This window comes from Bufo bufo, chromosome 5, assembly GCF_905171765.1.
Source record: "Bufo bufo chromosome 5, aBufBuf1.1, whole genome shotgun sequence".
Lineage (NCBI taxonomy): Eukaryota > Metazoa > Chordata > Amphibia > Anura > Bufonidae > Bufo > Bufo bufo.
The window spans coordinates 388,656,606-388,684,049 of NC_053393.1; the positions used below are offsets into that span (position 1 = coordinate 388,656,606).

The 27,444-nt window shown below is 42.6% G+C and overlaps 1 protein-coding gene across 1 annotated transcript in view; it reads left to right on the forward strand.

Annotated features, from left to right (window-relative positions):
• The window catches only part of GMPR (guanosine monophosphate reductase), a 92,380-nt gene that overhangs the window by 42,009 nt on the left and 22,927 nt on the right, over positions 1-27,444 (forward strand). Inside the window, exons 6-7 of the mRNA XM_040432995.1 lie at positions 7,362-7,468; positions 22,975-23,017. Coding sequence (XP_040288929.1) covers positions 7,362-7,468; positions 22,975-23,017 — 150 coding nt within the window. The remainder of the gene's footprint in view (positions 1-7,361; positions 7,469-22,974; positions 23,018-27,444) is intronic.

The following is a 27,444-nucleotide window of genomic DNA, read 5'->3' on the forward strand; positions in this document are numbered from 1 at the left end:
TAGCAGGCACTAAGATGTTGAGCCATGGAGTTAAGAACCATTGCCAAGGATCAGAGGCTAATAATGTTTTTCCCAAGGACTGTATTGGTTCCTCTGGATCAGTTGGTTTTTCCAGTTCTGGCTCTAAGGATTGAATTTCTTCTGGAACAGCTTCTTCTTGAGAAGTTTCTTCTGGGGTATCTTCTTTAAGACACAATTTTAGGCGATTACGATGCACTACACGGGACTTGTCCTCTTGGGTAATCTCATACGTATCAGTTTCTGGATTGAGAATAGCAGTGATGGTGTAAAGTTCTCTCTCCCATTTGCTATCTAATTTGCTGGTACGATGGTTATTTTTTAACCGCACACGATCACCAATTTGGAGAGGTTCTGCCTTGGCAGATTGATTATAGTCCTTCTGTTGTTTTTCATGGACATGTCCCATCCGTTGTTGAACAATTTCCTGTGCATCAATCAAAAGTATTTGGTGCTCAGTCACCCAATCAGTTTTTGGTAGAGGGTTGATTGCATCAGGCACTTGTACGCCCAAAGTGTGATCAGCAGGTAATGTACCTTGTCGGCCAAACACAAGGTAGTAAGGTGTATACCCAGTAGAACAATGAATAGTGTTGTTGTAGGTATACATCAGCTGAGGCAATAAAGTAGGCCAATCATTTCTTGTAGCAGGTGGGACTGCTCTTAACATCTCAATTAGAGTTTGGTTAATTTTTTCACAAAGTCCATTCCCTTGGGGATGGTATGCTGTGGTCCTGATTTTCTGACAGTTGTGAAAGGTACACAGTTCTTTGAAGAGTTGTGATTCAAAGGCAGATCCCTGATCTGTAAGGATTCTTTCTGGGCATCCATATGGCAACAAGAAATGTTTCCAGAAAGCATCTGCAGTTGTTTTTGCAGTCAAGTCTTTGACAGGCACGGCTACAACAAATTTAGTGTAATGATCAATGATGGTCATAGCATATGTGTAACCTGAGCAACTTGGTTCCAACTTCACATGGTCGATTGCTACTATTTCTAATGGTGTTCTGCTTACAATGGAATGTAAGGGGGCTTTTTGGTCATGTTTCTCATTTCTTCCAACAGCACAGGTGGAACATTCTCGACACCACTTTTCAATGTCTCCTCTCATCCCAATCCAATAGATTCTTCTACTGATGGTCGCTTCTGTTTTCTGTACGCCAAAGTGTCCTGATTGATCATGGTACATCTCAAGAATTATTCTTGTATCTCGGCGTGGTATTAGGATTTGATATAGACGATCCCAGGTAATTGGGTCTAAAGTTCTTCTTAATAGTAGGCCCTTCTGTAGAAAGAGGTGTTTTCTGTGTCTCCATAGTTTTGACAACTCCAGATCAGCATTCCTCCTGCGGATTCTCTCTGGTGTTCTTCCGCTGGTGAAGAAATCTTGCAGTTCACCTAACACTCTGCTTTCCTTTTGCAGCTTGATCCATCTTTCTTTGTCCACATGGGATTTTGGATCCACTTGTTGTTGAAGGTTGAAAACCTTTTTCCCTTTGACAGTGATGATGTCTTGGTGGGCAAAATTTTTGTAGAATGATGGCATCTCTACCTCTTCCCAAACATCTTCTTGTGAAGTAGGGTCTTCTTTGGTCGGCAGACGGGATAATGCATCCGCATTTTCATTTGTTTTTCCTGTTCTGTACTTTACGGTGAAATTATAGTTAGCAAGGCGTGAGGCCCATCTTTGCTCCAACGCTCCTAACTTGGCGGTGTTAAGATGTGCTAGTGGGTTGTTATCTATGAAGGCCACGAAGGGTGTTGCGGCAAGGTAATATAAAAAATTTTCTGTAACAGCCCACACGAGTGCGAGGAATTCCAATTTGAAGGAACTGTAGTTTTGGTTGTTTCTTTCAGTACCTCTAAGAGATCTACTAGCGTAGGAAATTACACTTTCTTTACCTTCTTGTACTTGTGACAAGCCAGCTCCCAGGTCTTTCTTACTAGCATCTGTGTAAAGATGAAATGGCTGTTGGTAATCCGGATAGCCTAAGATTGGTGGTTCTGTTAACTTCTTTTTCAGGAGCTGGAAGGCAGGTTCTCTTTCAGTGTTCCATTCAACTGGTATTGGAGATTTCTTATACCTTTTAGGATATCCCCTCAGAAGTTCTAATATTGGTTCTGCAATTTGGGCAAAGTGAGGAATGAAGCGTCTGTAATAACCTGCGAAACTGAGGAAACTTCTCACTTCCTTCACCGTAGTAGGAGTAGGCCAATTTCAGACTGTGGCTATCTTCTCTGGATCTGGTTTAACACCTTCAGAGCTGACGATATGCCCTAAGTATTTAACTTCAGGCTTTAGTTGATGACACTTGGATGGTTTGACTTTTAGTCCATGCTTAATGATAACTTGAAAAACTTCGGCCAGATGTTTCAAATGATCTTCATAAGATCTGGAGTAGATAATGACATCATCCAAGTACAACAAGACAGTCTCAAAATTTTTGTGGCCCAGACAACGCTCCATTAATCTCAGAAAAGTTCCAGGTGCATTGCAAAGTCAAAGGGTATGCAGTCTTCTCACGATCTTCAGGTGCCATTGGTACTTGCCAGTATCCACTGGTTAAATCAAGAGTAGAGAAGTAGGCTGAAGATCCTAAAGCTGTCAAGGATTCCACTATGCGTGGTAAAGGGTAAGCATCTTTGTGGGTAATTTGGTTGAATTTTCTGTTGTCCACACAGATTCTGATGTTGCCGTCTTTTTTACGGACAAGGACTAGTGGTGCAGCCCATGGGCTATGGCTGTCTTTGATGATATTGGAGTCTTTCATCTCCTGGATCACTTGTTTTACGGATTGGTACATAGTTGGTGGTATAGGCCGATACCTTTCCTTGATCGGTGGGTGTGAACCTGTAGGAATGGAGTGTTTAATGATATCTACTTCTCCATAGTCTGTAGAATGCTTACTGAAGGCACGGTGACACTCCTTCACGATTTTCAGTACTCCTTCCAGTTGGTGTTCTGGTGTGGAAGCATCTCCCACATGAAGTTCTTTCCACCAGGGGTTGCTTAAATTTTGGCCCTTTGGATGTTGTTTCTTAGTAAGTGGCTCTTTGGTATCTGTAGACACATTGATGACATCTTGGAAGGTAACTTGGATCAACTGTGCGATGGGACGGTATTTTGTCAATGTTACACTGTGATCACTCAAATTTATGAGACGAATAGGCACTTTACCTTCAGAGACGGTTACTAGGCTTCTTGCGGCTCTAACTAGGGGATAGTCTTCCAAGACAACTGGCTCCACCAAGGCTTGGTAATCTTGACCTTGAATTCTAACTACAGCTCGGCACCACAAGAGGGTTTCGGTGTTGGGTTTGAGAATCACAGGTTGATTATCTCGGATACGGACACAGCAGATTTCTCCTTTTTCATTGGCGAATCTCTGTTGCGCATTTAGTACACGAATGGTTTGTTGGATTACCTTCTTAGAAGCAGAAGAGGCAGTAGGCACTGACTGGTGTAAGGCTTCCAGCATCTCAACATAACAGTTCCTGAGGACATTCATGCCTAGGACTATTGGAGGGTTATTGTTATTCTCTTTGACTTGTACCACAATAATGCCTTGTTGGGATAGAATAGTTCCTCCTACTTGAATAGTAGGTTCCCAGTAACCCAGTATTGGTACAGGTTTGCCTTTACGGGCTATGAGACTCAGCCAGGATTCTAGGGGTTGGGTAAGTTGATTTTGGTCCCAGTATTTTTCAAATGCAGTTTGTTGGATGGTAGTGACTTGGGATCCTGTGTCAACTAGGGCAACAAAAGGAACTCCATTTATTTGAAGTGTCACTTCTGGACGGGATCCAACATATCTGGGCATCCAATAGGGATCTTCTGGACCTATTGATCTACCTCCCGCGGGGTGGTCCTTGACCTCGGGGGTCGCCCGTTTAACTGCCAGCAGATGGCTTTAGTATGGCCTGGCTTGTGACAGTATGTGCAAATAGGCCGCTTAGGGGTACTAGTGCGGTCAGGTGGGCATCCGCCTGAATTTCTGGAGTAAGTCTCTCTATAGTCAGGAGAGAAGAGCCTTCTGGACACAGGTTTCTCATCCTCCAGCAATAATGGTTTTTCCCATTGTTCCAGTTTTTTGGGAACTTTCTCCAGACTTTTAGTCAGGAATTGGACTTGCTCAGTAAGGGCAGCAACTGCGTCAGGAATTGGGGCTTGAGTTGCCTGACTGATGACAGGTAAAGGTTTCACAGGGGTGACCAGCTGTGTTGCTAGCACTGCAGCGGATCCAACAGGCTCTGTTGGTGAACTTTTTCCCAGTATACTGATAGCTAATTCCAAGAAAGCAGCACTTGGATGTTGGGCGGTTAACATTCTTAGTTGGCTCTTTAAATTGTCTGTATTGACACCTTCAATAAATTGCTCTTTCAGGGTTTTATCCTGATTCTCTGCCTCACGGGGGTCTACTTGGACAACAACTCTAAGGGCTTCCTGCAAAGATAATGCAAAGTCTCTGAGTGACTCACCCGATTGCTGTTTCTTGCTGAAGAACCTCATCTTGACCTCTGACACGGTTCTGGGTTTAAAGGTGGTGTAGAGACATTCAAATATCTGTTCCAGTGTCCTCCTTTCTGAGCTTGGCCAGGATTTCACTTCTCTGAGAGCAGCTCCTTCCAATTGCGCAAGGAGAATCTCCATCTGCTGTTCTGGGGATACAGGGTACAATCTGAACACAGCAAGAATTTTCTCTTTAAAGTCCCTTAAAGTATGAACCTCTCCAGAATACCGTGGAAACCAGGGGGCCCCAAAATAATAAGGCATTGTTAAAGGCATTAAACTTGGCGCTGCAGCAGTTGGTATTGCGCTGGGACCGGCTGCGTCTGCCGCAGGAGGTCCGCGGAGGTCAGACTGCACATTATCTTCTTGCACTGACATGGTAACAGCAGGTGAATTATAGTTAAGTAGGTCAATTGTGACTGTAGATACTTTTTATGTGGCGTTGCTATGGGCGACCGCTATATTGCGGGTGTATGGCCCTTTAAATACTTGATACCGGCTGAATGCAATACTCAGGCAGCGCTTACTTAAGCTTCTGGTAGCGCTCCTGGCTAGCGGTGCTTCTTTAAGCTTAGTGGGTAAAATCGGAGTACTCACAGACTGTGTGCTCGCCTGTATGAGATCTCGCAATATTTTGGGATACACGCACGTCACACTCTCCTCCAGTGCGCGTCTCCCTTTGATGAGGCTACAGACAGAGGAGGCGGCGCTGCATTTGCATACAGGGCTGGCCTCTCAGAAACAACACAGTAAAGGTAGGATGGGCTTGACCAGACAGTTTGCATAAATGGGCGGCACTATGTTTTCCCGCTCTTCAGGGGGTGTCGCTAACTTGTCCACAGTGATGGCGCAGTATTTCTTTTCAAACAAGAGCTCCGGCGGCCATCTTAAATGCATATAAACAGTCTATTCACTGACAGCAAGCCGTTTTAGTGACACACAAATGTCTGATTTTCTCACTTTTAACACTGAGATTTTAATGCTGGGGACTAGTATAGCACCTCCATATACTTTCCAAGCAATTTAAACAGCTCTGTAGCCCAAAACAGCGCACAATAAGCAAAAGTCTCTCAATAAAGCAAAGGGGCTTATTCACATGCGACAGTCTCTCAAATATGGCGCAAGGGTTAATATCCTGTTCGTGACGCCAATAAAAGGTATGCAGCCAGCCAGTAGTGCAGGGGCAACACGTGAGGTGCACGGTGGACCGATGAGGGGCCAAATAATAACACAGTTCATCAGTTTACTCACGGTTAGCGGTCACGGTCCTTTCTGGACTAAACTTTCATCAGAGCAGAAGTGCTAGATCTGCACTCTCTCACTCTCAGCAGACTGACTAACTAATCAGCAACCACTGAGCTGTCCCCAGTCCTGTCTCACTAGGCCTGACCTAGGTATATATAGAACCTAAGTTTTATCCCCATCTAGTGGTGGGATGTATAAATTACACCTAATCTGCCTGGTAACAGGGATTTTGCAGATAAAACAGTACAAAGTCACATAGTACAGCATAATACAGTTTTTAGGGTAAAAAGTGCTTTCAAGCAGTGCCCACACACACGTAGTGGGACGCTGCAGACAGTATACTCTTCCCAGCTATCTACTCCTAATACTCAGCTTGCTATAAACTGCTGTCTGGCAATTAACCCAGTCCGAGTGTTGGGATCTGGTTGCAGAAAACGTTGGCGTGCTAATGTTTGTGCACTTATGATTGTCCTGCCCGTGAACCAGCTGGGGGCTGCAGCATTCAGAAGCTTGGATGCCAGTGGAGTCGAGGGCAAGGTCCTCCTGGGATGCAGCTGAGCTTTCTTTTCTTAGGCTTCCTTTACACTAGCATTTTTGCTGGATCCGTCATGGATCAGCAAAGACGCTTCCGTCACAATAATACAACTGTCTGCATCCGTTATGAACGGATCCAGTTGTATTATCTTTAAAATAGCCAAGACGGATCCGTCATGAACACCATTGAAAGTCAATGGGAGAAAGGATCCGTTTTCTATTACATTGTGAGTCATGACGGATCCGTCTTGCTCCGCACCACATCGCGGAAAGAAAAACGCTGCTTGCAGCATTATCCTGGCTGCGATGGGGACGCAACCAAACGGACCGGAATGCATTCTGGTGCATTTATTTTCGTTCAGTTCAGTTTTGTCCCCATTGACAATGAATTGGGACAAAACTGAAGCGTTTCCCCCCGCTATTGAGATCCTATGACGGATCTCAATAGCGGAAAGGGAAAGTGCAGATGTGAAAGTAGCCTTACACTGGAAACACAGGAGCTGTCTGGACTGTGCTGTACTGTCTGCACGGAAGCAGGGCTCACTTCTGTCTGTGGAGATCTCTCAGTCTCTCTATCTCCTGGCCATGCTGCTGTCTCTAAGATGCCTGCTGCTACTTCTCCTTCTCTAGACTTTTCCCCTGGTCCCTCTGCTGTTGGCTGCAGGGAGGAGCAGCTGCTCATGGGATTTGTAGTCCACTTTGCCTCAGAAGGATCAGCAGTAAAGTCTTTTGCTGTGAATCCCTGCTTGTAATAGACAGCAGCATCCACTGTACCCACTGCTTTCTCTGCGGGGGTTACATATATATAAACTTTTGGGATTCATAGTGCATAAATCATCATCACAGTAAACAGGCTGAAGTAGTGAACCTGAAAATTAACCCTTTTACAGAGAATAACAGCATCAACTGTTTAAGCAGAGATGCACTATATTAACTCTTTTAGCCGTGATCCACTGGGTCACTGCACTATGACCTAGCGAACCTGCAACTGTCTTGAACTCACCCTCTCTTTGCAGTATTCTGCAGTTACCATTTTATTTTTCTTCTTTCACAGGTTCTGTTTGTACAACTAGAATTAAAACAGGCGTGGGCTATCCTCAGTTAAGTGCTGTGATTGAATGTGCTGACTCTGCCCATGGACTGAAAGGACACATCATTTCAGTAAGTACAGACATGTTCTAAATTTTCAGCACGTACATTTTTTTGTTTTATCTTTAGAATTTAAAATTTTCTCATCAGTCACACCCGCTATGTTCAGTTTTTGAGTTTTGCACACTGCTTATGATTAAGGCCCCTTTCACACGAGCAAGTTTTCCGCGCGGGTGCAATGCGTGACGTGAACGAATTGCACCCGTACTGAATCCGGACCCATTAATTTCTATGGGGCTGTGCACACGAGCGGTGATTTTCACGCATCACTTGTGCGTTGCGTGAAAATCGCAGCATGTTCTATATTGCGGATGCGGTGCGATTTTCACGCACGGTTGCTAGGAGACGATCGGGATGGGGACCCGATCATTATTATTTTCCCTTATAACATGGTTATAAGGGAAAATAATAGCATTCTTAATATAGGGCTGGAGGGGTTAAAAAAATAATAATAATAATTTAACTCACCTTAATCCACTTGATCGCGCAGCCCGGCTTCTCTTCTGTCTTCTTCTTTGCTGTGCACAGGAAAAGGACCTTTGATGACATCACTGCGATCATCACATGGTCCGTCACATGATCAATCACCATGGTAAAAGAACATGTGATGGACCATGTGATGAGCGCCGTGACGTCATCAAAGGTCCTATTCCTCAAAGAAGAAGACAGAAGAGATGCCGACTGTGCGAACAAGTGGATTAAGGTGAGTTAAATTATTTTTTTTATTTTTTTCCACCCCTCCAGCCCTATTGTACTATGCATTCTGTATTCAGAATGCTATTATTTTCCCTTATAACCATGTTATAAGGGGAAATAATACAATCTACACAACCTTGAACCCAAACCTGAACTTCTGTGAAGAAGTTTGAGTCTGGGTACCACATTCAGTTTTTTATCACGCGCGTGCAAAACACATTGCACCCGCACGATAAAAACTGAACAACGGAACGCAATCGCAATTGGGTACCCACTCGCGCGGGTTTGCCGCAACGCATCCGGACCTTATCCGGACACGCTCGTGTGAAAGGGGCCTAAGGCTGGGTTTACACAGGACTCTTAATAGTTTTTTTATTGTGTTTTGGAGCAACCAAATGCCACCACAAGCAGAAAAAAACTGCGGCTTTAAATTAAAAATGCAACAGAAGACATATGCAATTTTACTGATGTGGTTTTTTAAACAGATAAAACCACTATAACCATTTGGTGATAATTATTTCATCTGTTGAAAAAAAACACAATAGTAAAACTGTCTGCAGTTTTTACCTACAGTTGCCCCCACCACCATACTTCACAGTTGGGTTGAGGTTTTGATGTTGGTGTGCTGTGCCTCTTTTTCTCCACACATAGTGTTGTGTGTTTCTTCCAAGCAACTCAACTTCGGTTTCATCTGTCCACAGAATATTTTGCCAGTACTGCTGTCGAACATCCAGGTGCTCTTGTGCTCTTGTAAACGTTCAACAATGTTTTTTTGGACAGCAGTGGCTTCCTCTGTGGTATCCTCCCATGAAATCCATTCTTCTTTAGTGTTTTACTTTTCGTACATTCGCTAATACAGGGATGTTAGCATATGCCAGAGACTTTTGTAAGTCTTTAGCTGACACTCTAGGATTCTTCTTCACCTCATTGAGCAATCTGCGCTGTGCTCTTGCAGTCATCTTTACAGGACGGCCACTCCTAGGGAGAGTAGCAGCAGTGCTGAACTTTCTCCATTTATAGACAATTTGTCTTACCGTGGACTGATGAACAGCAAGGCTTTTGGAGATACTTTTATAACCCTTTCCAGCTTTATGCAAGTCAACAATTCTTAATCGTAGGTCTTCTGAGAGCTCTTTTGTGCGAGGCATCATTCACATCAGGCAATGCTTCTTGTGAAAAACAAACCCAGAACTGGTGTGTTTTTTTTATGGGGTAGGGCAGCTGTAACCAACACCTCCAATCTCATCTCATTGATTGGACTCCAGTTGGCTGACACCTCACTCTAATTAGCTCTTGGATATGTCATTAGTCTAGGGGTTCACATACTTTTTCCACCTGCACTGTGAATGTTTACATGGTGTGTTCAATAAAAACATGGTAACATTTAATTCTTTGTGTGTTATTAGTTTGAGCAGACTGTGATTGTGTATTGTTGGGACTTAGATGAAGATCAGATCACATTTTATGAACAATTTGTGCAGAAATCCATATAATTCCAAAGGGTTCACATACTTTTTCTTGCAACTGTATGTGGCTTTCCAGATGGTGTTTTGTTTCTGAAATATGCAACAACAACTCATCAAAGATGCCCTATGTAAGCCCAATTCATATCTCTAATTGCTCTGCTAGATTTATTTCAAGCTGGCAGCTCAGGAGGTGTGTCCTTTCTGCTGCAGCTCTCTTCCTATCACAGCTTTCTACTGCAGCTCTCTTGTTGTACATTTCACATCTTCTAACAATAGGATGGAACTGAGCAAGTGTGTCCACATTAGCGAGGTGGACAGAGAAATAAGGAAAAGAACAAACAACAGGTGGCGCTATAAAAATACATTTTATTTAAAAAAACGTAGTGGCTATACAAAATGTTTAATTACATGCAATTACATATGTATTCAGATCCAGGTGCTACTTTGAAAAATATTAAATATTTAACTAGGCAGCATCCTGCTCTGCCTCCTAGGCTACCGCATTCAGTGCAGGAGTCAGTGCTGTAGGGTATAGCACAGATTAAGAAAAAAATAGTATATTCCAACATCCTGTCTGATAATCATTTCTCTTTTATAACTGGAAGTATGCTCTAATGTTATAAAATATGCTTCCAAAGGATCTGATAATAGCTGAAAGTGTGGATAGCTTTAAGAAGGGGTTACTTTATTTATCTTCCTCTTAAACCCTTAGTGACCACCCATACGCCTTTTTACGGCCGTCACTAAGGCAGTGGCGTAATGTGAGTTGCCAGAACTCGGGGCAAGCTATGTATTGCGCCCCCCCTCCCCGCCACCTGTGGACATGCCCCTTTTTACAGATAATGTAGCAATGTAGCAGTCCTATGTAACGCCACAGATAATACAGTGATAATTATTTGAGTACAGATAATGTAGTAGATGAGTGTGAGGCCCCAGAATTAAGAACACGCACATTAGGACCTGAAGTCTGGGGCCATGATGCGGCAGGGTGGGCCATATTCTCAATCCACCCCCCAACCCTACCGTGAAACAAATATGTGTTTGGACATTACATACATCACTAAAAAATATACAGTATAATACAGCACCACATACCTCATCCATCCAGTGACATCTCCTGTAATGTAGACTTTCCTCAACGTCTTCATTCGGAGATAAAACCGCCAGGACACTTTCTTTCAGCTGCGTCTCATCTCTGCAGAGTTTTATTATTATTAGTTATTATTATTATATAATGGCCCCCTCTGTATAATATATAATGGCCCCCTCTGTATAATGTATAATGGCCCCGCTGTAATATTAGGATGTATAATGGGCCATTATATATCCTAATAATTCGGAGGGGACCATTATATATTATAATAATACTGGGGGGGGGGCGTAATTATATGTAATAATTATACAGAAGGGCCATTATATATATGTAATAATAATACAGAGAGGGCCATTATATATCCTAATATTACAGAGGAGTCATTATATATTATAATTATACAGGGGGGCCATTATATATAATAATTATACAGGGGGCCATTATATATTATACAGAGGGGCCATTATATATAATAATTATACAGAAGGGCCATTATATATATGTAATAATAATACAGAGAGGGCCATTATATATCCTAATATTACAGAGGGGTCATTATATATAATAATTATACAGGGGGCCATTATATATTATACAGAGGGGCCATTATATATAATTATACAGGGGGCCATTATATATTATACAAGGGGACCATTATATATTATACAGAGGGTCATTATATATTATACAGAGGGGCCATTATATATAATAATTATACAAAGGCCATTATATATTATACAGGGGGGCCATTATATATAATAATTATACAAAGGGACCATTATATATTATTCAGAAGGCCCATTATATATTATAATTATACAGAGGGGCCATTAATGGGCCCTCTGTATAATTATAATTTATAATGGCCCCTCTGTATAATATATAATGGCCCCCCTGTATAATTATTATATATAATGGCCCCCCTGTATAATATATAATGGTCCCCCTGTATAATTATAATATATAATGGCCTCTCTGTTTAATTATAATATATATTGGCCCCTCTTTATAATATATAATGGGACCTCTGTATAATATATATTGCCCCCTCTGCATAATATGTAATGGCCCCTCTTTATAATATATATAGGTCCCCCTGTATAATATGTAATGGCCCCCATTCTTTCCCCCACCTCCATAGTCCCCCTAGTATGGCCCCTAGTACTTACATAAAAAATAAAATAAAATACTCACCTCTCTTCATTGCCTCTTGTAGCCTTTGCTCGGGCTTCCCAGCGCAGGTAGTCAGGAACACATCACCGTGCCCTTCTGTGCCGCGTCATCATGTCATCTCGTGAGACCCGACGCAGGAGGTCACGGTCATGTAATTGCGATCTACTGCGCTATTCTACTGCTTCATAGGCTTCAGGCCTGGCCTGAAGCTTATGAGGCAGAACAGAGAGGATGGGAGCCATAGACTTCCATCACCCTCATTATACTGCCTGCTGCCTGGCGTCCCCTACAATTTGTCACCCAGGGCAACAGCCCCCCTGCCCCCCCCCCCCCCCCCCACACTATACCACTACACAAAAAGGCCTTAGGCTGGGACCCATGCAGCGGGGACCCGGTTCTCACATGAGAGCGACGCTCCTACTCTAACAGCCCAGAATGGCAGGAGTGCCGATCCGGGCTGCCTAAGGCTTTACATGCCGTGGGCAATGGCGCCCGCCACATGTAAAGCGGTGACAGAGGGAACAAATGCGTAACTACCATAGTGGCAGACCATGCGACTGCAATGGGGCCCAGGGCAAGAGGGGGCCCAGTCTTAGTTGGGATAATCTCCTTTTCTACATGAGGTGAAAACTTGGTCAGGACTTTACCCTTTAGTCTAAAGGAAGAACTTTTAGCAAATAAGGCAGCGGAAAAATGGCCCAATGGTCATTGAAAAGGGTTTAGGCAGAAACCCCTCTGTCCTGTCTGGGGAGCCTGGTTTGGTCCTTGCTATGGGGCCCTTACTTCTCTATGTACGCCACTGCCCAACATGTACCCCAAAACTACAACTTGGCCTTCAAAAAACAAGCCCTCATACAGCTATATAGACAGAAAAATAAAAAATGAATAGCTCTTGGAAGGCAATGATAAAAAAAAGGAAGAAAAACACTGGGTCAGTAAGGCCCAAAACAGGCTGGTCACTAAGTGGATAAAACACAATATACTTGGTTACTAGTTTTCATTTTCAGCAGTGATCAAGATGACATTTTTTCACTATGCCTTTTATCGGGTGGCTTTTGCCTTCTTCTTGATCGACTTTATGTTTTAGGCTACTTTCACACTAGCGTTTTTGCTGGATCCGGCAGGGTTCAGCAAAAACGCTTCCATTACTGATAATACAACCATCTACATCCGTTCTGAACGGATCCGGTTGTATTATCTTTAACATAGCCAAGACGGATCCGTCATGAACTCCACTGAAAGTCAATGGGTGACGGATCCGTTTTCTATTGTGTCAGATTGTGGCAGAGAAAACGGATCCGTCCCCGGTAGGAGAACAGAGCGGAATGCATTTCGGAGCATTCCGTTCTGTTCAGTTACGTTTTAAATGGGGACAAAACGGAAGCATTTTTTCCCTGGTATTGAGCCCCTATGACGGATCTCAATACCGGAAAATAATAACGCTTGTGTAAAAGTATCCTAAATTGTTGAAATTGATAAACTTTTAGGCCTCTTTCACACGGGCATTGCGGGAAAAGGCGCGGGTGCGTTGCGGGAACACCCGCGATTTTTCCGCGCGAGTGCAAAACATTGTAATGCGTTTTGCACTCGCGTGAGAAAAATCACGCATGTTTGGTACCCAAACCCGAACTTCTTCACAGAAGTTCTGGCTTGGGATCGGTGTTCTGTAGATTGTATTATTTTCCCTTATAACGTGGTTATAAGGGAAAATAATAGCATTCTGAATACAGAATGCTTAGTAGGTGATCAATTGAGGGTTAAAAAAAAATAAAAAAATTAACTCACCTTCTCCTCTTGTTCGCGTAGTTCCCGGTCTTTACTTCTTTAATGATGAGTTGTGGGCTAAAGGACCTTTGGTGATGTCAGATCACATGCTCCAATCACATGGTACATCACCACGGTGATGGACCATGTGATTGGAGCTTGTGATCTGACGTCACCAAAGGTCCTTTAGCCCACAACTCATCATTAGAGAAGTAAAGAAGAGACCGGGAACTACGCGAACAAGAGGAGAAGGTGAGTTAATTTTTTTACTTTTTTTAACCCCTCCAGCGCTGTTTTACTATGCATTCTGTATTCATAATGCTATTATTTTCCCTTATAACCATGTTATAAGGGAAAATAATACAATGAATAGACTGTCACCTAGCAACCATGCGTGAAAATCGCACCGCATCCGCACTTGCCTGCAGATGCTTGCGATTTTCACGCAACCCCATTCACTTCTATGGGGCCTGGAAAAATGCAGAATATAGAGCATGCTGCGACTTTCACGCAACGCATAAGTGATGCGTGAAAATCACCGCTCATCTGAACAGCCCCATAGAAATGAATGGGTCGGTATTCAGTGCGGGTGCAATGCGTTCACCTCACGCATCGCATCCGCGCGGAATACTCGCCCGTGTGAAAGGGGCCTTATAGGTCTTTTTTTCCCCAACCTACTAGCTATGTAACTAGGCATACTGGGCTATATCATGGCTAGAGCTGCAATTTTGATCTTGTTTTAAAGGCAAGTATCTTGCATCTCTCTTTCAGCCTATGTGGAGGAGGAGATGAGTAGGGGAGAGTCAGCAGAGAACATTCTGACAATTTGCAGGGTAAGAGGAGGATTTCTAATACCCCTTTTGTCCATATATAGCAGGGGTGGGGAACCTTTTTGCTGCTGAGGGCTATTTGGATATTTGTAACATCATTTGCAGGCCATACAAAATTCTCAACTTAAAAATGTGACTGCTGTATTTGGTCAAACATATAATTGACTTAGGGGTAAGTTACAGAAATTGGGCTTCAATAAAAAAAAAATCTAGAGCGCTGTATTTTTGGAGCACAAAATGGCACCTGCACTAAATATATTACATATAGTACAGGTGCCATTGTGACCACACATAGTAGTCTAATTTTTAAGTTTAGAATGTTACATATTTAGTTCTTTATTTGGCATTAATGGCAGGAAGCTCATCCCAGGGCGGTCCAGAGAGGGGTTCACCCAGCTTTCACTCTCCCTGCCACTGTTCCTGCTTCTTTCTTTGCAACTGTCCCTGCCTTTGTCCCTTTCTCAGCCTCAGATCTGCCCCCCACCTCCATCAGCCTCAAATCAGCCTCCTATCAGACCCCCCAGCCTTAGATCAGACTCCCATCACCTTTTCTTAATTCCCGGAGAACCCTTCAAGGCCCTATTACACGGGCAGATTATTGTTAAAGGGTTTCTATCACTTCGTTTCACATAATTAACTTTCAGACACTAGCGATCCGCTAGTGTCTGCTCTGCCAAACCATCCTAATATAATTGCTTTTGGGGCAGCTGTTTCGCTAAAAAAAGAACTTTTATTGATATGCTAATGAGCCTCTAGGTGCTATGGGGGCGTCATTAGCACCTAGAGGCTCCGTCTACCTTCAGAAACTGCCGCCGCCCAGCGCGTCCCTCCAGCCCGCCCATCTCCTCCTGAATGCGATCATCCCTGTGAGAGTATGTATTCGGCGCATGCGCAGTGAATGTCTGACCGCTTCCCTGCTCAGACATCTCCACTGCGCCTGTTCCTCGGAGCACTATGACGTCATCGCGCAGGCGCAGTGGAGATGTCTGAGCAGGGATGATCGCATTCAGGAGGAGATGGGCGGGCTGGAGGGACGCGCTGGGCGGCGGCAGTTTGTGAAGGTAGACCGAGCCTCTAGGTGCTAATGACGCCCCCATAGCACCTAGAGGCTCATTAGCATATCAATAAAAGTTCTTTTTTTAGCGAAACGGCTGCCCCAAAAGCAATTATATTAGGAAGGTTTGGCAGAGCAGACACTAGCGGATCGCTAGTGTCTGAAAGCTAATTATGTGAAACGAAGTGATAGAAACCCTTTAAGATTATCACTAACGAGCGTTCGTATAATGGCTCGTTAGCGACCATCTGGCAGTATAATACTGCCTCTAATTACCCAAAGAATGAGCAAGCGCTCGTTTTTTGGGTAATCGGGATTAGATAACAAAATTCAAAAATCTTGGTTTGCCAGCGGCAGATCGCGCAGTGTAATAGGCGCTCTGCTGCCGGCAAACAATGAGACAGTATAGGGACAAGCGATGCATTAGCGATCACTCTTCCATATACTGCGGAGGAGATCACTGCATGTAATAGCAGGGGTCTCCTCTTAGTGATCAGGAGATTGACAGGAGGGAATGCTGCCCTGGATGTCCTTTATTACAATTCTATCAAATTACTCTTCTCTACCTATTTAGGCTATTTATTGACTCCACAATACAGACATTTACTACTATGTGGATTGTGGCACCGAAGAAATTGCAGCAAGGACTACGCAGACAAACATCAATGAAATGTATACATTTTAGAATATCGCTGTTCAGTTTGTTTGTGATCTTACGCGTAAAATTGACTGACCATTTCTCTAGAATGCCCATTACATGCTACAGTCATGGCAATAACGTTTCTATGTCTCAAACATCTCTGACCTATGGAACAGATTTTTGACAGTCAGAAATGACATCTTCATTGACTCACTTTCATCATGAACTAGTTGGGGTGTGTCCCTGCACAGTCTGACAATATCCAATCAGTGCTGCCTGTGTAGGGGCACACCCCCAACTGGTAACATTCAGCTAGACCTTCATTGCATAAAAACACAAATATGGTTAAAACAGAATGCAAACATCCTGCTCAAATGGGTCTCAATCCTCTCTGCAAACAGAACATAAATTAAAGGGCTTCTGTAACCCCCCAAACAGCAATTTTCAGTATTGGACTTAATATATATGCTAATGTACGCAGAGTCCATATATACCCCTCTTACCTCTGGCTGTGCCTCAGTCTTCTCTTCCGGGCGTAGGGCTGACGTCATCGTCATTGGATAACTTCTAACAGGAATAATACAGGAATGGCACAACATATGGGGTCAGTTATCAAACTGGTGTAAAGTAAAACTGGCTTATTTGCCCATAGCAACCAATCAGATTCTAACTTTCATTTTTCACAGCTCCTTAGCTCCTTTGGAAAATGAAAGGCGGAATCTGATTCGTTGCAACTAAGGCTGGGTTCACACCTGAGCGTTTTACAGCGCGTTCCTACGCGCTGTAAAACGCTCAACAGGCAAGAACCAATGATTCCCTATGGGCATGGTTCTCACCTGAGCGTTTTACAGCGCGTACGAACGCGCTGTAAAACAACCTACGCCCCAAGAAGTACAGGAGCTTCTTTGGGGCGTATTGTCGCGCGTTCCCGTACATAGACTTCCGGGAACGCGCGACAATGGGTGTTTGCTTGTTGCCGGCCGCGAATAGTAAACGCCCGATAAAATCGCGCATACAGAGCGCTCCTTCAGTACGCTCAGGTGTGAACCCAGCGTAAGCCAGTTCTACTTTACACCAGTTTGATAAATTAAATAGAGTTTTAAAAATACATGCTCCAGAATTGTTAATACAAAGGAAATGCACATAGTTACTACAACAGACATGTCAGGAAAGGTGACAGGTCATCTTTAATTTACTAGATTAGATTTAAGGATATGTGATTATGGATTAGGGTTAGAGTTCATATAAAGAGATGAAAAATTGTATATTTATTCTAGCAGAATGACCAGGCTTCATGTGGGTATATTTCATCTATTTCATTTAATCTTTGTGTGTGTGGTTAAAAGATATCCACAGTGTTTCCCATAATAGTGACCTCCACAGCGCCCCGTCCCTTAACTGTGACCTCCACAGCACCCTGCTCCTTAACAGTGACCTCCAGAGCATGCTGCCCCATTCATAGTGACCTCCACAGTTCCCCACCCTGCGTAACAGTGACCTCCACAGTGCTCTTCCTCCTTACAGTGACATAAAGAGTGTCCTGTCCCCTTAACAGTGACCTCCACAGCTCTGAACCCCCTTAACAGTGACCTGCCCCCTTAACAGTGACCTCCATAGCATCCTGCCTCATAACAGTGACCTCCACAGCACCTCACCTCCTTAACAGTGGCCTCCATGGCGGCTCGCCCTTCCCCTTACCAGTGACCTCTACAGAGATGACCCCTTAACAGTGACCTCCACTGCGCTCTGCCCCCCTTACAGTGACTTAAAGAGAGCCCCACCCCCTTAACAATGACTTCCACAGCTCATCGCCCCCTTAACAATGACCTCTACAGCATCCTGACCCCTTAACAGTGATCTCCTCAGAACTCGGCCCCCTTACAGGAAATCTGAAGTGGCAAATCAACACCAAATCTTGCAGATATTGTGCAGATTTGCTTGTGGATTTCACATGTAGAAAAGTGGTGAGAGAAAAAAAATGTTAAAAAATATGTATTCCTTCAGGTAACAAGTATAGGCTAAAATTAAACCCCCCATAGCTTACAGCTACTGTAAAGGGATAAAGATAAAATTAGCAAAAATACAAAACAAACAGCAGGTGGCAAAAGAGAGCAAAACAAATCCCCAAAAATTATTTAAATATATAAATGCTAAAAAACCAAGGTCTGAGCAGGTAGGTCCCCTAAATAATAGTAAAGGGGGGTTAGTCACTGAAGATAAGGAAAAGGCAGAGTTACTAAATGTTTTTTTTAGATCTGTATATACAAAAGAAGAGAAAGGAGCTGATATTTGTGGTGCTGGGGCTGTTAGTACATCCAGTAATATACTCAATTGGCTAACTGTAGATATGGTCCAAGCTAAGTTAAATAAGGTAAATGTGAACAAGGCTCCGGGTCCAGGTGGATTACACCCTTAAAGAGCTCAGTTCAGTCATTGATGTGCCCCTGTTTATAATTTTTTAAAGATTCTCTAGGTACTGGTACAGTGCCAAGTAATTGGCGCCAGGCAAATGTTGTGCCCATATTCAAAAAAAGGATGTAGGTCCTCCACAGATAATTATAGACCTATAGGCTTGGAAAGTATAGTCTGTAATTTGATTGAAAACTGTTTGAAGAGTCCAGAGAGTTGTGGTCAATGATTCCTATTCAGAATTGGTGTTGGGTGCGAATATTCGAATCGCGAATATTAAGTGCGAATATCAGCACTTCGAGAATTTCGCGAATATTTAGAATATAGTGATATATATTTGTATTTTCGAATATTCTAGATTTATTTTTATCTGAGCCCATGATCCCTCCCTGCTTCTTGCTTGTGGGCCAATGAGAAGGCTGCAATGTCTTTGTCTGAGCTTAGCAACATCCCTAGCAACCAATAGGAAAGTTGCCTACCCTTTACTATATAAGAACGTCCCCAGCAGCCATTTTCTGCAGTTTTTTAAAGTTCTGATAGAGACAGCAGTGTCATTGCTGTGCTCTGTGCTTTCCACATTACATTAGATAGTTAGTTAGTTAGTTAGCTTATATATATAATACAGATAGTTAGTGGGAGATAGTCAGTGTAGGTTATATCCTGATATAGTTGTAGCTGTTGCAGTGTGTTAGGTAGTGTGATAGGTACTCTGCTGTCCATACATACATGCTAAAGACATAGTGCTGTGATGTCACAACAATACATAGTGCACCAATCAGTAATATGTATTCAGACCTGCTAAAATGTGAATTTTCACGTATTGCTCCAAAATATTCGCATCATTGGTGCCCCGAATAGTGCAATCACGAATATATTGGATCACTCTATCTGCATATAAAGCCATTTTTAATTTTCTGCCGTGCCAACCATTTTCTCCAGTCTCAGGAAACTTCTAGCAGCTTGGAAAATATAGCAAAAGTGACCCACGCCTGTATTGTGTTCGCATTACGCAAATATTACATTGCCGATTTTCACAATCAAGAAAATAATCGCAAATTCTTGAATTTGCGAATATATGACGAATATTCTACAAAATATTTGCTAAATATTGCGAATACTGCCTCTCATCACTATTCAGAATGGTCCCGGGTTGTAACTGGTGTACCCCAAGGTTCAGTGCTCTATTATTTAATTTATTTATTAATGATATCGAGGATGGGATTAATAGAACCATTTCTATTTTTACAGATGACACTAAGCTATGTAGTACTGTGCAGTCTATGGAAGACGTCCATAAACTACAAGCTGACTTGAACACTCTGAGTGATTGGGCATCAACTTGGCAAATGAGGTTCAATGTGGATAAATGTAAACTTATGCATCTTGGTAGTAATAATCTCCGTGCATCATATGTCCTAGGTGATGTAACACTGGGGGAGTCACTTATAGAGAAAGATTTGGGTGTCCTTGTAGATGGTCGATTAAATAACAGCCTACAATGTCAATCAGCTGCTTCTAAGGCCACCAGTATATTGTCATGCATTAAATGAGGCAGGGATGTGATATTACCAATTTACAAAGCGTTGGTACGGCCTCATCTGGAATATGCAGTTCAGTTCTGGGTACCAGTCCATAGAAAGGAGGCACTGCAGCTGGAAAAAGTACAGAGGAGAGCGACTAAAATGATAAGGGGCATGGAGGGTCTTAGTTATGAAGAAAAATTAAAAGAATTAAATTAATTTTGTCTTGAGAAGAGATCTCTACAAGGGGACATGATTAACCTATGCAAGTATATAAATGGGCCATACAAAAAATACGGTGAAAAACTGTTCTATGTCAAATGCCCTCAAAAGACAAGAGGGGCACTGCCTCCGACTGGATAAGAAAAAGTTCAGTCTCCAGAAGCGTCAAAGCTTCTTTACTGTAAGAACTGTGAATCTGTGGAATAGACTTCCTCAAGACGTGGTCACAGCAGGAACAGTGGACAGTTTTAAAAAGGGTTTAGATGAATTCTTGAAAGTAAATGATTGAACTTGATGGACATATGTCTTTTTTCAACCACATTAACTATGTAACTATGTAACCCCAGAATGCACACTTTCACTGGCATTTTTGTTGTTGGGGAAACACACGCATCGGGAGGGGAACACATAATATATTTTTGTTATAGGGTAATTATAGGATTCCGAGAGGTAGGGTCTCCCGTCGGGGCGAGTGCTCTGCCTGTAGGCAGAGGTAGCAGAGGGACACCGCAGGGAAATTAGGTGATCCCGGCAGCGAGTATCGACTGACCTTCACCGACTCAACTACTTTAACTAACCGTAAGATGGACTGGGCATTTTGCCACTTGGTCCCTTCAACATGAGCCCTGCATCTGTTGCTATTTAAATATTGACCCTAATTATATTAACACAGAATTGCTCTGCAAAATTATCTGTCTTGTTTAAAAAGGAAAAAAAAAAAAGTTCTTATTGCATAAGGCAGGGATGCCCAACGTGCGACCCTATAGCTGTTGCAAAACTATAACTCCCAACATGCCCTGAAAGCTGTAGGCTGTCTGGGCATGCTGAGAGTTGTAGTTTTGCAACAACTGGAGAGCCACAGGTTGGGCATCCCTGGCATAAGGAAATAAACGTTATATTTTAAAGGGTTTTCTTTATTCAGTGATTTGGTAGCTATATACCCTAAGGCCGAATGCACACGGCCGTGTTTCCTGCTGAGAGCAGGAGCGCACGGCGTCATTGGAATTTTACTAGTGATGACCCATCCTCAGGATAGGTCATCAGTATCTCATAGGTGAGGATCCGACACCCAGGGTTCCTACCGATTAGCTGTTTGAGAAGGCAACGGTGATCCTGTGAGTGCCGCTGCCTTCTCCATGCTTACCAAGCACAGCGTCGTACATAGTATGGTGGCTGTGCTTAGTATCATGCTCAGCCCCATAGAAGTGAATGGGGCTGAGGGCAATACCAAGCACAGTCGCTATGCAATGTACGGTGCTGTGCTTGGTAAGCACTGAGAAGCCTGCGGTGCTCCTATGAGCTCCTGATCGGCGGGTGTCCCAGGTGTCGAACCCCCACCGATCAGATACTGATGACCTATCCTGAGGATGGGTCATCACTAGTAAAATCCTGAAAAATCCCTTTATCTATGGGTCACAGTGATAATAATAATAATAATAATAATAATAATAAATACCACTACTACTACTACTACTACTAATAATAATAATAATAATAATAATAATAATAAAATATATAATAATCTGTACAAATCTGTGTATGTGGTCTTAATAAAATAAAAATAAGAAGGAAAAGGAGAGTAGTAGAAGAAGCCCATGGGTCCCTGTCTGCTCCACTGAAAGCACTATAAGGTAGTTAATTAGGAGGGTTACCCATCAACTCATGTTCCAGATACCAAGTAGTTTGAGAGTATGTTTTCAGTTTGTCTTGAATACTGAAAGGAAGTGTGGCTATAAAGCTTTCCCATAGAATTCCTCAGAGTGTTATATTTTTTCAAGAATGGCTGCCTCCACCCACTTCATCCTAAAAAGGAGGGGCAATTTTTCTCAGAATAGTTTCCGAGAGGGAGGGTGGGGGTCCTTGAGGATAATTTCTTTGCTCTTCTGGAGACCTGATAGAATAGTTTTCTGGAACCATTGGTGCATTACTATTTTTTTAGGGTCCACCCAAGCAAAGACGTCCTTTAAGGTGGTCAGATGAGTTTGTGTGAATTGTTTAATACTAAAAAATCACCTTTCACGACCACAAGCAATGGGCTATATCTGCTTTTGGGATCTCACATTAAAAGCTGGCACCAGTGGGTTAAATTTTGTTAGCCTAGCCCTAACTCATATTTAGATAAATTCCATGTTCAGGATGGTTACATTTATTGGCTTTCTTTTGCTATAGCGTGGAACACGATAATCTAGCAGCTGAAATGAGATCTTCCCAGACAGCTGCTCCTATGGACCTCTGTGGCTTATTAGTTTGTAACATTACATCATTTTACTGTAAGGCTTGGCAAAGTATTTCAAAAGGCAAATGCAAGACAGAAGGAAATCTCAGACTTCTCCCATTTTTTGTTCTCCTCACTAGGTGGCGATCAGGCTCTATTTATCCAGGTTGTGCTAACTGGCATCTGTGGGAAACCATTTCTGTTAGACAGACAGTATTATCTAATCAATTTTACATTTAGTTATGGATCAAGGTTATTCTGATATTGTTGACTTGCTCAACACAACCAAATTTAAAGTATACTTTAAAAATGGTTTATCTAGTTTGTCTATTATCCATTATCTTTTACATATGTGCAAATATTGCTAAAAATTGAATAGTATCAGACACATAAAAATTAAAACTACAGCATATGCTTTATTTTATATTTCTCATAGGATGGAGGCTGCAGTTGTCCTGGAGATGTTGCCAAAGCTTTTGGTAAGTTGTGTGACAACATACTGTAAAGAAAAGTATTCACCCCCTCCATCCCACACATCTTGGAGTTCTTTTATAAGGGGATCAACAGAAAATGAAAACTGATCTCAACAAAGTTGTCTAAAGTGATACTTTTATTAATCGGGTTTTCTGGGTTGGGAAATCTTTTTTTTTTGTAAATCAGGCTAGAAAATGTTAAAAAATAAACAAGTAGCATTAATCTCCTCCACCGATCCTCCACCGATCCCCCAACGCTACCGTTCCGGACCCCGCTGCTCTCTACTTCCTGTCTTGGCCTGAACAGGGCACTGGACTATCACTGGACCAGTAGCGGTGGGGGAAGCAGGTAATGCTTCTTTTTTATTTCTAATATTTTCTGACCTTTTTTTCTATTTCTTCCCAGAAATCCCCTAAAAACACAAAATGAATAAATGAGTGAACTCACCTCTGTAACTGTGGCATAACAAACTAATCACTGTAAAAGTCATATGGATAAAGTGTATATGTGGGAGGCAGAGGCAGACAGTGACAGCTCATGGCTCCAGTGCAAGAAGTGTGCCGAGGTCCCTTTACCTTCTATAGCAATAAACCTTCACCATTTTTTTTTATATATATATACAGACAACAGCCTGCAGACTGTGTCAGAACAGGCTATAAGCAGAGCAGAGTGAACGCAAGGCAGGAGCTCCCATATCACATCGCTGTTCTGCCTGCAGCGATGGTGATGCGTTAAACACCACCAGAGGTTCCAGTCACAGAAGAAAATACACGTTTGCTGTTTGGTCTAAAAACACTTCCAGACCCATTTACGCCAGCCAGGTTTTAGAAGATCAGCGCTGGTACAGGCAGGAGGAGCAATGTATGCTCCAGCCTGTACAGTGCTCAGTGCGGCGAGAGGGGAATCCGTACTCTCATACAACAGTGCATGAGAGTACAGGTTCTAAAGCGCAATAGGCACTGGAACTTAAGGTTAAAAATGCTCTTCAAACAGCTGATCGGTGAGGGTGCTGGGTGTCGGACCCCTACCGATCAGATATGACGACAGGTCATTAATATTAATGGCTGGACAACCCCTTTAACTCTTACTGGTGTGGATGTAAACAGCAATACTGCCACTGAGTATCAGCGGTCATTAAGGGTGTAAAGAAGTTTTGTTATATATATTGTAAGGATAGGTCATCAATATCTGATCGGTGGCAGTCCTACTTCTGGCACTCCACCCACTGTTCTGCTCAGCCACTGGTGCTGGAACTAGTACTTGGAAATGAGCAAGACGCACAGCTTTATTCAAACTGTAGTCGTCTTGCCAGGTTACTGCATCTCAGCTCCAATTTGAATTTTAAACAAGATTAGGAAATCTGTCCTATAAAGTTTTTATGTCATATGACTATATGTCAAGTTAAAGTCTACAGTGAAAGGAACGATTTAGTAAAAAATAATATAATTTTATCTCTCAATCATGAACCATGTTGGAATGTGACCATGAAGAAATGTTTATAAGTCACAGTATTCCCACACTAACTCTGTAAAACATCATGTGTCAAAAATAGAAGAGTGAAATAATTCTCACTGATTCCTTCTGCTCTGAGCTTGTGCTGTGATCAACAACCCGCTTTTCACTTTCCACATTCGACCCAGTCACAGAAGAAGAAGTCTCCAGGCTCCTCTCTTCTTGTAGCCTTACCACATGCACTACTGACCTTATTCCCTCACACCTCCTCCAGTCACCCTCCCCAGCTGTCACTACCCACCTAACCAAAATTTCCAACCTCTCTCTCTCTCTCTCTCTCTCACTCTTCTGGTATCTCACCTTCCGCTTTCAAACATTTGGCCATAAACCCATTACTAAAGAAACCTTCTGCTCAACTAACTACAGACCTGTCTCTAATCTCCCCTTCATTTATAAACTTTTGGAGAGCTTAGTCTATTCTCGACTCTTCCACTGCCTCTCTGTTAACTCTTTCCTTGATCCATTATAATCTAGATTCTGCCCTCTAGACTCCACAGAAACTGTCCTCACCAAATTGACAAATTACCTCCTGACAGCTAAATGCAACAGTGAGCACTCTCTGCTCATTCTTTTGGATCTATCGGCAGCATAGACTGTAGACCACCATCTTCTACTCAGCATGCTCTAATCCAGGCATCCTCAAACTGCGGCCCTCCAGCTGTTGCAAAACTACAACTCCCAGCATGCCCGAACAGCCTACAGGTATCAGTCTACAGCAGGGCATTGTGGGAGTTGTAGTTTTACAACAGCTGGAGGGCCGCAGTTTGAGGATGCCTGCTCTAATCTATCGGCCTTAAGGACACCCGTCTCTTGGTTTTTCTCCTAGCTCTCTGACTGGTCTTTCAGTGTATCATTCACTGTCTCTACTTCCTCTCCTTTCCCTCTTGTTGTTGGGGCACCTTGTGGTTCAGTCCTAGGTCCTTTCCTCTTTTCTCTCTTCACAGCCCCTATCGTACAGACAAAGTCAATCAGTAGATTTGGTTTTCAGTACCATCTCTATGCTGATGACACCTAACTATACGTTGCATGCAGTACATCCATTGTACACCAGTGATTGTCTGTCTGCTGTCTATAACATCATGTTCTCTCTCTATCTGAAACTGAATTTTAAAAAAACTGAACTACTTGTGTTTTCTCCATCTACTAACCTACCTAAACCTGATATCTCCATCTCCACCATAACGCCTAGGCAGCACGCCCACTGTCTCGGTCTCATGTTTGACACTGATCTTTCCTTCACATCCTATAGTCAATGCTTGCCCGCTCATGCCGCCTGAAACTAAACCTCTCATTGGGATCCTGATCCATTCTCATATTTATTACTGTAACTCTATATAAATTGGTTTCTCCTTCAACTCTTCCCTCTCCAATCTATCCTTAATACAGCAGCCACGCTTATCTGTCTGTCTAACCACTAAATGCTCCCTAAAACCCACATCTTTTTAGGGACATCCCCTAATCTAACTCTCCTCTATTGAACTTGAACTTGATCTATCATCCAACTGTATACATTACAAACCCATGCACTCAGAAGCACTACAAACATGGGCTGATGACTGGCTCATCCAGCCTTACATGTACTCCCCTATTTTTGTTAAGATGGCTGAACCATTGTAGAAAACAATCACTTTTACCTTCTGTGGAACCCCTATCTCCTCATAGATTGTAAGCTCTTGCGAGCAGGGCCCTCATTTCTCTTGTTCTAATTGTTGACTTATTTGTTGCTATGTAACATATGATTTTGTTTGTACATGAACTCTCTGATTGTAAAGCGCTGTGGAATATGTTGGCGCTATATATGAGTGAATCATCCAGTTATGAATCTCATCCTCTTTGTTCTTAATAATAATGTGTTGTCAATCGGAAACCAGTCGTACTGGCCGGACGACTGGTGCTGCTACTTCTGTTTGCACAACTACCCACATTCTGAATCTTGGAGAAGAGGCATGGATCTTTCATTTGCAACTCTTCTGTTTACCAGACATTTTATTACGAGGCCTATAAATGAAAAGTCAAGAGTTTGATAAACAGATTATTAAGAAAATTTGCAGGTGTTTTTTCTGTAATTTAAAGACAGCGGTGCACTTAAATGTCCCTCCGTTTCTACAAACACGCTGCACACTAGTATTAACAATATGCAACAGTAATGCAATACATTTGCTGTGACACTGAATGGAATCGTGTAGTAATATACAACACGTTCAATAACACAGGTATAATAATTGCGTCATTGAAGTAAATTGCTTTTGCTGTAACACTGAATGGTATCTTGCAGAAATATGCAAAGTTTTCAATTGCCACAGGTATAATGCACTGAAATGCCATATTACAAATGGTAAATAAAAACTGTTTTTTAGTGAAAAAGGGCAATTCCTCAGTGTTTGCATCAGAATGTATTCTATTAGGGTGCCGGCAAAAGCCCACGAACCCTAGAAACAACAATAAACCCCAAAAAAACTGGCTGGTAGTTCATACTGAAAAATATGAGTTTCTTGCAAGATTCTGTAATGCAGAGCTTGCCAGCAAGCTGCATAAAACAACTGGGACAGTGACCAGTCCCCCACTCTTTTCAATAACATCTCCATACTTTCTCCTTATAGTGTTGCTATTAACTGTCTTGTGTCTGTAGCCTTTTACAAGACTAGCTTGGAACAGAATGACATTTCTTCTTTTTTAGCAGAAGGACCTGCCTGCATTATTCCCCCTGATTGGCTTATCAGGCTGTCAGCCTCTGAGCCAATCAGGGCAAGTCCTATCCCCCACTTCCTCCTAGTGTCATGTGATCCTTCATCTTCTTCCCTCCATTTTTACTGCAATTTTCACAGCAAAATGGTGCTTTGTTCTGTTTTTATGCAATTGGTCCTAAACGAATCAAAAAACTTTGGACTTATTTTGCAGGTGATTTTTGGGGTAAAATTCG